Here is a 12,500-nt window from a genome sequence, read left to right on the forward strand (position 1 = left end):
GGACCCCCCCCCCCCCCCCCCTTCAGGAGGGAGACGAGATCTCGCTCTAATGCTCGGGGCTCCTCCCTCGTCGCCCCTCTCTTCTCTTCCGCCTAATCTCTTTTCCCACATGCCCTTTCTCTTATTTCCTATCACCTTTCGATCTTGTACTTGCAAAAATTTTTCGCTTTCTTTCTTTTTCTGTCTCTCTCCCCTCTCCTGCTCTATCTCTCTCTTATATTCAGTTTTGTCCTCTCCTCTCTCTTCTCTCTCTCTCTCTCTCTCTCTCTCTCTCTCTCTCTCTCTCTCTCTATCTCTCTCTCTCTCTCTCTCTCTCTCTCTCTCTTCTTCTTCTCTTTCTCTCTCTCTCTCTCTCCTTTCTCTCTCTCTCTTTCTCTCTCTCTCTCTCTCTCTCTTCTCTCTTCTCTCTCTCTCTCTCTCTCTCTCTCTCTCTCTCTCTCTCTCTCTCTCTCTCTCCTATAGATGCAAATCGTACTTTTATTAACCCCCTTTGATGGCTGACAATTAATATCCATACTTTGTGCCCATTACCCACTACCTACTAAATATGCATACCAGAATTTTGTGCATCATAAAGTAAACAGCAACAAAGCAACATAGTCTCATTAGTTGCGCAACGAGGCACTTCCTCTGTTTTGAGTTGACTTTTTTTTTCTTTGTTCAGACACGTGGTATAATGTTTTTAAGATTTTGTTCCTGTTATTTTTCTCAAATTCTGGATGTTGATGGAAGTGTAAATATAGAACTTTTGGTAGAATTATATAACTTTTCGTCCCAAAGTTGAGCTGTACTTTTATGCGCTATCATCTAAGCATCAGTTCTCTTTAAGCGATGATTCTGTACCCAGGATTTTTAAGAAGACAAAAAGACATGTGCAAAGATGAGAATTACGTAAATAAGTTTATTTTTTCTTTCTTTCTTTTTTCTTTTTCTTTTTGGCGACACTACTGCGCTCCATTTGAGGAAAAACATGATTTCTTAAAATCGATTTTCGTCACGTTCGAAGAAAACTTATGTGTCGGTGAATCAGTTTTATGAATTATGACAAGCAGCCCCTTTTCGCCATTCTTTCAGAACGTGTATTTTTTGCCATATGCAAATGCGCAACTATATATTTTTATATTTATTTAAATTGTTTTATTTATTCGAGCTGAAACCACAAGACAGTAAAAGAAATACAATTATTTTAAAATGACGTGAGAGTCGAGACATCTCATTTGCCCATCGATTTTTCGGTTTTCCTTCTCCGTTTTCCTCAAAACGTAGCTCCCAAAATAGCTCTTCCTTAATGCGACCCTCCCCCCTAATTTGCGTACTAAAAATCGGTGTATTTTAAGAGTAATTCCAAGTTTCCGATTAGACGCCAGCCGAGAGGAGTCAAGTGAGGATGAAGCTGAGGTCGCTAGTAGCGGTGGGAAGGGGGGTAGTGAGGGAGAAAAAAGGGGGGGTGGGGGGAGTAGTGAGAGGGAAATGAAAGGGGGTGAGGGGAGAGGAAGGGAGTTAACTGACCCTAACTATGACCTGACTCGCTTGGCATGACGTGCCCTGTGCCTCTTGACCTCCTCTTCTGCCTCCCCCTCTTTCCGTGACCTCTCGCCCCGGAAACGTCGGGTGTCTCGTGTCATCCGTCACCCGCTCGGGCAGCCGTCGAGGGGAAAAAAAGGGGGGGGGGAGAGGGGAAACGGGAGCTGAACGGAAGCGGAGGTAAGGAGAGGCGTAGAACTGGGTACGGTGAGGAGCGGAGGGCAGGGAGTAGGGGGCACGCTAGGGAGGGACGGCGGGGTATGGGGAGAGGCAGTAGGATGACCTTTCTGAAATTCCCCTACGTGAGTGCCGCGTTTCAGAACACCTACGTAGTGCGTGTATAAGGAGCTAAAAGTAAGGCTAGGGGATATAATAATAGCAAAAGAAGAAAAATGGGAAAGCAGGAGAATTAAAAAAAAAGGTGAAACAAACAAGATTAGAGGAAGAAGGGGAAAAAATCTAAACCACAAACACACGGACAAAGTAAACTAAACAAGCAACGTCAAGGACAACCAAAGCACGCCACAGGGCTTCCAAGTTCTCTACCACCGCCCCGCAAATTGTCCGCAATCACCCGACATTCGAAACGGCCGCCTTCACGAAAACAAATGACTAACGACGCAGGTTCCGCGAAGGTGCATCATCTTCCAGTCACGAGAATGAGAAATAACGAGCGAAATTCACCGCCACGTAGCCAGCAAATCCGTAAATCAGAGGAGACAGAAGAAGAAGAAGAAGCAGGAGGAGGAATAGGCAGAAGAAGGAGGAGGAGAAGATGAAGAAAAAGAGGAAGAAGATGATGAAGAAGAAGAGGAAGAAGATGATGAAGAAGAAGATGATGAAGAAGAAGCAGAGGAAGAAGATGAAGAAGATAATGAATAAGAAGATGAGGAAGAAGAAGAGGCAAATGAAGAGAAAAAAATAAGAAGAATAAGAAAAACCAGGACAAGAAGAAGAAAAAAGGACAAGAAGAAGAGAAAAGGAAATGGAGAGAGAGAGACCGGACGGAGAGAGAGATGAGACGAGAGAGACGACGAGAGGAAGGAGAGAAGAAAGAGGATGAAGAGGAGAGAGAGAGAGAACGAAATGGCACGCGCATGGATCTTCTACTCCTCCGCGCGCGTGGGGATGGAGGTGAGACCACAAGACGCCGAGTCCGGAAGTGAGCGAATCAACATTGCCAGAAGTGCACAGCTGTTGCAGAGCCGAATGCACACTTGCAAGGGTCTTTGTGAGGAGCTTATGGGACGGGAGTTCGCTTGACACTTAATTGCCCATAATGGCTGTGCGCTGAGAGGATGTTAGAGTTAATTAGAGCTAATTAAAGGCGAACACGAAGCACCTCTAGGACAATTAGAACGTGATTATGGATAAAGCAGAGGTTGCTACCGTGTGCTTGTCAGTTCGTCATCTTTCGTCTCTTCCTTTTAACTTTCCTGTTTTCTATCTTATTTTCTTTCCTTCCTTCTGTGTGACTCTCATACTGTCTCTCTCTCTCTATCTATCTACCTATCTATCTATCTAACTATCCATCAATATATCTATCTATTGCCCTCTCTTCACTTACTTTATCTACCTTCTCTTTATAAAAGTCGATCTATCTATCCATCTGTCTTTCTTTTCTTTATTTTACTAATTACGTAACCACCGCAACTGCAAATTTATCTTTATGGCTACATTATACTTGTGGATATATTTATCCATCTGTACTTTTTTGTATGTCCATTCTTCCTCTCTCTGCCTCTATCTGTCTGTCTGTCTCTTTCTCTTTTCCCACCCCTCTCTCTCTCTCTCTCTCTCTCTCTCTCTCTCTCTCTCTCTCTCTCTCTCTCTCTCTCTCTCTCTCTCTCTCTCTCTCTCTCTCTCTCTCTCTCTCTCTTTCTCCCTCTCTCTTTGCGAGTATGTGTGAGTGCGTGAGTATGCCTATTTGTCTCTATTTGTATATCGATCTATCTTTATGTCTACTTTTCTACCAGTCTCTCCATTTACACTTCATTTTATCAACCACTTCTGTCCCTTCCCTTCCCTTCCCAGTCTCAAAGTAATCACACATCACTTACAGCCAGTACCACTTATGCCCCCCCCCCACCGCCCCCCCCCACCTACCCACTTACCTGGACCCCCTATCTTCGACCCCCAACTGGCGGGTTCCGGGAGACGGGAAAGTACAGACCAAAATAATCTATACCACGCGGGTCCACCTGTTTCCCTACGCACGCACGAACACCCGTGGGGTGGGTGGGCAGAGTGGGGGTTGGGATAAGGGGAGAAGGGGGGAAGGAAAGGGGGGGGGGGATGGGAGGGTGAGCGAGGAGAGGAAGAAGCAGAGAAAAGAGGGGAAAGAGGGGAACTGGAGGGCGAGGGAAGTAATTAATGCATGATGGATGTGTGTGTGAGATAGACAGATTGAGAAAGAATGAAAGAGAAGAGAGAGAGAGAGAGAGAGAGAGGAGAGAGAAAGAGAAGAGAAGAGAAGAGAGAAGGAGAGAGAGAGAGAGGAGAGAGAGAGAGAGAGAGAGAGAGAGAGAGAGAGAAAGAGAAAGAGAAAGAGAAAGAGAAAGAGAAAGAGAAAGAGAAAGAGAAAGAGAAAGAGAAAGAGAAAGAGAAAGAGAGAAAGACAACAATACAAATAGTGACAGCAAAGATAACGATAATGATAATCATGAAAATTGTAATAATAATAACGATAATGATGACAATGACGATAACAAACAATCACAAGTAAAAGCAAACAAACAAACAACAACAAATACCCTGCCTCGGATGGCGAAGATGCCAAAGAAGGTCACCAGAGGCTCGGCGACCTTCACGCACACTTTATGACCTCGAATTCGGATAAAAACAAGTAATGATTATGCTTCTGGTCTAAGCTTGAACCGGCGGCGAGAGGGAGAGGGGGTGAGAGAGAGGGGGAGGGAGGGAAAGAGAGGGGGGTGAGGGACAGGGAGAGAAGTGGGTGAGGGAGTGAGGAGAGAGGGGAAGGGAAAAAGGGGGAGTGGGATAGGGAGAGAGGGGAAGAAGGAGGGTGAGAGGGAGAAGTAAGGGGAAAGGTGTGGGAGAGGGAAGGAGAAGGAGAAGAGAGAGAGAGAGAGAGAGAGAGAGAGAGAGAGAGAGAGAGAGAGAGAGAGAGAGAGAGAGAGAGAGAGAGAGAGAGAGAGAGAGAGAGAGAGAGAGACAGACAGACAGACAGACAGACAGACAGACAGACAGACAGACAGACAGACAACAGAAAGGCAGAGTGAGAGAGACAGATTCAATTCTGACAGTCAACTCAACTTACCACATTTTATTAGCTTCATCAAATTTTCCCCGTCACATCGAGAACACCCCGGCGACGGCGGACGCGGAAAAAATGAGGGAAAACTCAGACAACAAGATAATTATCCAATTCTTTCTGTCACGCATTTGCCATGTGTCGGAATGAGGGAGAACGAGTGAAATCAGCCACACGTGCAACATAGAGCAAATTACACGAACGGGTCTGGTGGTGGATTTTCCGTGCCTTTCTTATGCCATCTGTACCTCGCTTTCGTCGCGTCTGTACCCTGTGCAGCTTCCACCCTTCTGTACCCAGCTGTCCGCGCCATCTGTTGGAAGCCTTATAGTCAGCTTGATCACGCTGTCGCTTGTATATTTATCTATATTTACATTGGGAATGACTTTTATGCGTTCATATATAACATTATTTGCACCCGATTTTATCTTTGCGTGTTCCCAAATGCGATATTCTGTTTGTCGGTACATTTTGGTTATAATATATGTATGTATCTATTCAACGTTATTTGTTTTATTTCATAACATTTCATTAATTTATCTATTCAATTATTCACATGCTATTCATCCATCCATTCACTCATTCATTATTTTTGTTCTTAAAGAGATTCGTGCGTTGCGTATAATTATATGATTATGTCACCTATCTTACCTATTTTCGCCCGCCAATATTCGATTATGATAGAAATTTTTGAGGAATACTAACAATGACTATGTTTATTCTGCTGAAATTATTCATTATCCTCATCATTAACATCTGGTTATAAAAATGATAATCAGATAGGAAATGATGTCTAGTATATTTTTTCTTATAATGATTACGGCCTTTATCCTAACACATTGCGACTCCTACTTCCATACCCAACGTAGATGTTTCTAATCCTTTGCAGATGAAATGGTCACTTTAAGGATGACGTCTGGGGGGATGTTGGCAACGGTGGCGGTGGCGTTGGCGGCGCTGTTGCCTCTTGCGGCGTCGCAGGAGGTGCTGATGTGCCCGAAGTGGGAGGAGAATCCCTGGTGCCCTTGCTACAATAATGACTACGGCATCTTCATGGAGTGCCCGATGGTGTCCCTGGACATGGTGTCGAAGGTGCTCGGCCTCGTCAGCAGTCCCATCCACTCCCTGAGCATCTACGACCTGGACCCAAACGTCACAACGCTGCCCTCGGAAGTGTTTAGCCAGAGCTCCGGGGTCTCTCAGCTCCAGATCTCGCATTCGAACCTGCAGAGCCTCGCTGATGGGAGTTTCGAGGGTCTGGAAGGGAGTCTGGAGAAGCTCACCATCAAGCACTGTAAGCTTAATGCCATTCCACAGTCGCCTCTCTTCCAGCTCGGGCACCTCACGAACCTGGACTTCGAGAACAACAACATCACCGAGATCCCCAGTTTCGCCTTTTCAAAGCTCACCCTTGTGAGCCTCAACCTGAAGGACAACAGGATCAACCTGGTGTCAGATTATGCCTTCGACGGCCTAAAGGAAACTCTCGAGGTGATAAATTTCAATGGAAATAACCTGTCGCAACTACCGTTGTCCTCACTACGAAAGCTTAGTTCCCTAAAGAAGCTGCATGTAGCCTGGAACCACATTCCTGATGTTCACCTGGATGAGCACAATGGCCTTCCGACTCTTGAGTACCTAGACATGAGCAGCAACAGAATCCGGAAGATCAAGAGTACCAGTTTGTCTGGATTACCAGAGCTCGTATCACTCTCCCTCTACATGAACTCCATCAACAGTGTCGCAAGGGACGCCTTCAGGGCAAACCCCCTTCTGGAGACGCTCTTCTTCAGCCATAACAACATCCGCCACCTCGCACGTGAGACTTTCAAATACACACCCAAGATAAGGATCATTGATCTCGGAAACAACAACTTGCAGTCCATTCTTGGTGGCCTCTTCTGCAACCTTCCTGAGCTTGAGGAGCTTGTGCTTGCCAACAACAACATCAGAGAGATCGCAGATAAGACCTTTGCTAACTCAACGAAAATAAAGGTTCTGAACCTGGAACACAATGCCATCAGATTTATAGAATTGGAAACCTTCAGAGAGATGATCGGTTTGGAGACTTTGCTTCTGAGCCATAATAACGTCCAGGAACTTTATCCTCGTTTGTTTATGTCAAACATCAACCTTCAAACTCTAAAACTGGACAACAACAATATTCATCATATTGATGAGTCTCTCTTCAAAAATACTGCAAGAATGACGAAACTCTTCCTTGAGAATAACAGAATAACAAAGATCGAGAGGGGACTCTTTTCACTGAATTCATACCTCCAAGAGCTCCACCTGGACAACAACGACATCGAAGTCATAGCAGCAGGAGCCTTTTCTAAACTCCGAAAGCTGGAACACCTAAGCCTCCAAGACAACGAAATCCTTGCTCTCCCCGACGCCCTTCCCGACAAGACGAGTTCTCTTCGATATCTTCGTCTGAGCGGCAACAACCTCAACACCCTCAACGACCATTCCCTCAAAGGGCAAGACCAGCTGGATGTGCTTTGGCTTGACCGCAACAATATTTCTGCTCTGGTCGAGGGTGTGTTCAAGGATTCCGCTCTCCTTCGACAACTCCATCTGCAGGAGAACCAGATATCGTACATTCAGGAGCAGGTGTTCATGAACATGACAGAACTGCTAAAGTTGTACCTGTCATACAATCTGCTTGAGACAATCAACGAACGGATGCTGTTCGGTCTGTCTGCCTTAAATGAGCTACACTTGGACAACAACATGATAAGAGAAATCGCTCCTAACTCGTTCCATAATATGAGCAACTTAGAGAAATTAAATCTGTCAGGCAATATGTTGACGTCAATCGAAAAGAGTTTGTTCAAGACTGAACTTCGCATAACACATTTAATAATTGATAATGCACAGGTGAGCGAAATTGAAGATGGAGCCTTCGACGCTTTGACTTACCTGGACACACTGAGCTTGAGGGGCAACGATCTTTATGAACTAAATGGAGGATACCTCAAACTTAGTCAGCTTAGAAATCTTGACCTCAGTAATAATAACTTCCAGGCCGTCGGTTCATCAGCCTTGATTGACCTACCTTTCCTTGAAACCCTTGACCTGAGTGAATGCTCCATTGAGGCAGTACCACGGAACTTTTTCAACAACAGCAAAACTCTGAGGTCTCTGAGCCTGCGTGGGAACAATTTAACACACCTGGAGCCTCTTGTGTTTAGGAGTCTTTTCGATCTCCGTAGACTGGACATTTCTTACAATGCTCTCGACGGCCAAAGCTGCAGGTCACTGCTGCCAATTAAGGAACTTGAGCAACTCTCCATAAGCGGAAACCCCATCAAGCATCTATGCCCATCCTTGGGACTTTTGCATGAGATGAAAGAGCTCTACGCATCCGACATTCAGATGACGGATCTGAAGGTCGCTACAATGGAAAGTCTGAGGCACATCGAAGTCCTCGACATCTCCGACAACCACCTCACTCACTTACCCATCGGCAGCTTGCAAGACTCCTCCCTCAGGCGCCTCAACCTGGCAGGCAACAAGCTAAAGCAGATCCCTGACACCCTCTTCGTCGACGGCGTCTCGTCCCTCGAACTCCTCAACATCTCCAACAACCCGCTGGATAGACTCGTCAACAAGCAAGTAGGAAAGCGCCTGGTACTGGACTTCCTCGAAGAACTGGTTGCAACGGGGACCAAGCTGAAGGAGCTGGCGAGTCACGAGCTGCTGCACATGCCCTCTCTCAGGTCCCTCAACCTGGCCAACGGAACCATCAGCAAGATCGCCCAGGGTACCTTCAGGACGCTCAACCAGCTCTCTCAGCTCAATCTCGGCTTCAACCTTCTGCAGACGATGCCGCGAGAGAGACTGCGTGGGCTTCCTGCCCTCACACATCTCAACCTCACGAGGAACAGGCTTAAGCAGCTTGACCAGTTCCCGTCGGACTCAGGGAATATGAAGGTGAGCATCAATTAAGTGTTTGCGGAGGAAGAGGGAGAGAGAAAGGGGGAATAGGCGAGAGAGAGGAGAGAGAGAGAGAGCGAGAGAGAGAGAGAGAGAGAGAGAGAGCGAGAGAGAGAGAGCGAGAGAGAAGAGAGCGAGAGAGAGAGAGAGAGAGAGAGAGAGGAGAGAGAGAGAGAGAGGAGAGAGAGAGAGAGAGAAGACAGACAACACAGAAAAGAAATGAGGGAGGGTTGGAGATGGTGTGGTGGGATGGTGTGTGAGTGGAGTGATGGTGGGGTGTGTGTGAGGAGGGACGGTGATGGATGCATGTGATGTTGTGTGTGTGTGTGTGTGTGTGTGTGTGTGTGTGTGTGTGTGTGTGTGTGTGTGTGTGTGTGTGTGTGTGATTGTGATCATGATACAACGTATCTTTTTTCCAGCCTGTCCCTTTGTTCATTCTCAGTACAATGTTACGAAAACCACCTCCCCGTCGCTCATCCCTCACTTAACCCCCCACTGTGCCCACTCAGTCCCAGTCAGCGCGAAGTGCCCGACCGCCCGTCAATAACGCGACCGCTTCCCTCCTCCCCTTCAGGTCTTGGACGTCTCGGGGAACATGCTCACCGAAATCGAGGAGCACGTCTTCAGGCACACGGAGAGCCTCGAGAAGATCTACCTCGGGGATAACTGGATAACCTCCATTCACCCTCGATCCCTGGAGCATCTAGATCGCGTCAGGCATCTCGACCTGAATCACAACAACTTGGAAGTCCTTCAGCCCTTCGTTTTGCATCCTATCGAGAGGACATTGGAAACCATTAAGCTCACAGGTGGGTTTGGCTGCCGTTGTGCTTGCTTAGATTTGTTTGTACGTCACTTATTGTTTTTTTTTTTTTTTGGGGGGGGGAGTATCTTTTTTCGAATTGTGTTTGTTTATTGTTATGACTTTTTCAATTTTTCCTTGTGTGTCATTTTTATTATTATTATTATTTATTTTTTTTTAACTTGATTTATTAGAAATTTCTTTTCGACTTGTATAGATTTATTAGATTTTCTTTCTATGGTTATTTCCCCCCCTTTTATGTACTTTGACTTATTCGATTTTTTTCGACTTCAGGCAACCCTCTCGTATGCAACTGCGACACACTGGACTTGTGGATTTGGCTCCAGAACCACCCGGGCCAGGTTGAGTCCCCACACCTAATCGTCTGCGAAATGCCCGAGGTACGTCTAATGCCATTTCGTACTCGTTACTAATCCAACAAAAACAAATTCCCTAAATCTATGACAAATATTAGATGCATATATTTTTTTTCTTAATCGCGCAATTCATGGACGTAATCACAATGGCGTTTTCTTTCTCCGGCAGACTTTGCGAGGTCATTCGTTCCTCACTCTCTCCGCGTCCGTGTTTTGCCCTCAGCCTCTAATCCTCAACATGGACATCCAGGACACGCAGAGCCAGGCGCTGCTGGTGTCCTGGCAGGCAGCCAACACCTCAGCTGTGTATGGATTCCGGGTAAGTTTTAAAAATTCTGCTGATTTTGCATCGAGCTGCTTTTCTTACAATGTCAATCAAATAACCAATTAATCATAGACTATCTATATATGTGTTTGTATATGAGTATATATATCTATATCATATACATTCATGTATATACATACTCGTATACAAACAGGTAAATGCAGTATATTCACCATATTATTTTTCCTGCTCCTAAAATTCCGCCTCGTCTTTCCCGCCAGGTGTCGTACAAAGCAATAGGGGAGGATAACACGCCCCAGGATGTAATAACTTCCCCAACCCTCGGCTTAGGATCCCGGGAATACCTCCTGGAAGACCTGGAACCGAGTACCGAGTACCAGGTGTGCGTGCATGGTATGGCCAAGTCCCTGGGTCTCGTTCACCCTCACACTGTGGGCCCGACAGCGGAGAGTTTGCGGGATGTAAGTACTTCTTAGCAAAATGATTATTTGAACTGGTACACATATACAGCGTAAACGGGTGAAAAATATATGCACATACATACATACACACACACACACACACACACACACACACACACACACACACACACACACACACACACACACACACACACACACACACACAAATATAAATAACACATCACAGTACAGATAAATAATAGAAAACAAGTGGATGACATATAGTGCCGCAGGGCCAGCAGGACCTATTGTGTTGTTTGTGATGTTGGTAGTTGTGATATGTGTGATAGTTGATGTGTTGATGTTGTTGTGTTGTTTGTGTGTGTTGAGTGTATGTGTGTAGTTTGTGGGCTGTTGTGTGTATGGTGTAGTGATTGTAGTAGCTAGAGTGTGTGGTTGTAGGTAGATGTAGTGAGTGTGGTGGATGTTGGTAGTGTGTGTGTAGTGTGTGTTGTGTGTGTGTGTGTGTGTGCGTGATATACACATGTATATCATAAGCTGCATAACTTTCCTGCTTGAGGAAGGTCCAGAGCCAGCGGCCAGACTAACGCGCCCCCGCGCTTCTTCCCGCAGAACGACGAGGGGTCCCGCTGCATCCGCGGCCGCACGATGTGGCCTGCGTCGGCCATCGTGGCGGTGGAGCGCGTCGGCACGGTGCTCGGGGCGCTGATCGCCACGGCGGTGCTGGTCGGCATCTTCGTGATGTTCGTGCGGTACCGCGTGTGCCGCCGCGCCGGCGAGAAGGGCACGGTGGGCCACGGCGTGAAGCCCAACGGCGCCCCGCCAGACTACTACAGCCACCATCACCACTTCCCGAAGGTGCACCGCGACGACGAGTTCGCCTGCTAGGCCCGGGCTTGGGAGGCCACGTGGGTCTTTAGTGAACTGTGGTGAGCAGTGGCAAGGATGAGATGAGTGAAGGTAACTAGTGTTGAGTCAGTATAAGTAATCAGTGACAGTGTTGGCTATGGTAAGGAACTGTCGATAAATAAGGCGACAGTGAAAAAGAGACACTTTGAGAGGTATTCGGTGACGGAGAAGGAAAACAGGACGGATATTGGAAAGTAAGAAACTGAAAGGAGAAAAGACATTATAATTACCTCTTACCGAAAGATCGAATTGAGAAACTTTTGAGGAGATCCTGCCTTGCCAATCTTTACAAGTTGCAAGAAAGTTTATTCCTCATTATTAACTGTTTGATAACTTCCTTATGGCACTTTCTTTCTCTATATGAAAGAAAATACACAAACTTGTAAGATATCGTGCGGACTACGAGCAAAAAACGATGTATATTCCTGTACAAAACAGCTTTAGCGCTGTATTAGCTTTTGATAAGAGGCTGAGATTCAGAATTCATTCATCCAGTGTAATATTCACATCGAACTCGTTGACGTCATCAGCTCATAGGTGACATCACTTTGGTCCCCTCGTTGCGTCATCGTGGCTCTCTGACGTCAGCTCATATTCTCTCAGACTTTGTTTTGATATCACAACCTTTCCATGATGCCATTCTCATGCAGATTCGTAGGGCGTGGTTACCAAATGTGCCACACACACGCAAGTGACGTGCGACAAGTGTTGGCACTGTTAACTGAGAGTGCCACGTGTTATTACCTCTTTAAGATCGAGGAGGAAATTGAACTCTACATAATTTTGACCCTGTGTGACCTAGGACATTGGCCTAGGGAAAGTGAACCGCTGGAACCCGAGAACCATCGCTCAGAAAAGTATTATGGTTTACGATGACGCAACTGTGACGTAATTAAGAAGTAAAAGTGACTAGTCTTCTGTCTCGACCACCTCCTCGAGAGGCTAAAAAAGTGTGTACATTTTC

The 12,500-nt window shown here is 46.2% G+C and overlaps 1 protein-coding gene across 1 annotated transcript in view; it reads left to right on the forward strand.

Annotated features, from left to right (window-relative positions):
* Positions 1 to 5,686: 5,686 nt before the first annotated feature.
* Positions 5,687 to 12,500, forward strand: part of LOC119581059 (protein artichoke-like) — a 7,546-nt gene continuing 732 nt past the window's right edge. The window contains exons 1-6 of the mRNA XM_037929358.1: positions 5,687 to 8,737; positions 9,315 to 9,549; positions 9,837 to 9,943; positions 10,089 to 10,238; positions 10,466 to 10,666; positions 11,240 to 12,500. The exon at positions 11,240 to 12,500 is cut by the window's right edge and continues 732 nt beyond it. Of these exons, the coding sequence (XP_037785286.1) occupies positions 5,693 to 8,737; positions 9,315 to 9,549; positions 9,837 to 9,943; positions 10,089 to 10,238; positions 10,466 to 10,666; positions 11,240 to 11,515 (4,014 nt within the window). The 5' untranslated portion in view covers positions 5,687 to 5,692 and the 3' untranslated portion in view covers positions 11,516 to 12,500. The remainder of the gene's footprint in view (positions 8,738 to 9,314; positions 9,550 to 9,836; positions 9,944 to 10,088; positions 10,239 to 10,465; positions 10,667 to 11,239) is intronic.

This window comes from Penaeus monodon, chromosome 14, assembly GCF_015228065.2.
Source record: "Penaeus monodon isolate SGIC_2016 chromosome 14, NSTDA_Pmon_1, whole genome shotgun sequence".
Lineage (NCBI taxonomy): Eukaryota > Metazoa > Arthropoda > Malacostraca > Decapoda > Penaeidae > Penaeus > Penaeus monodon.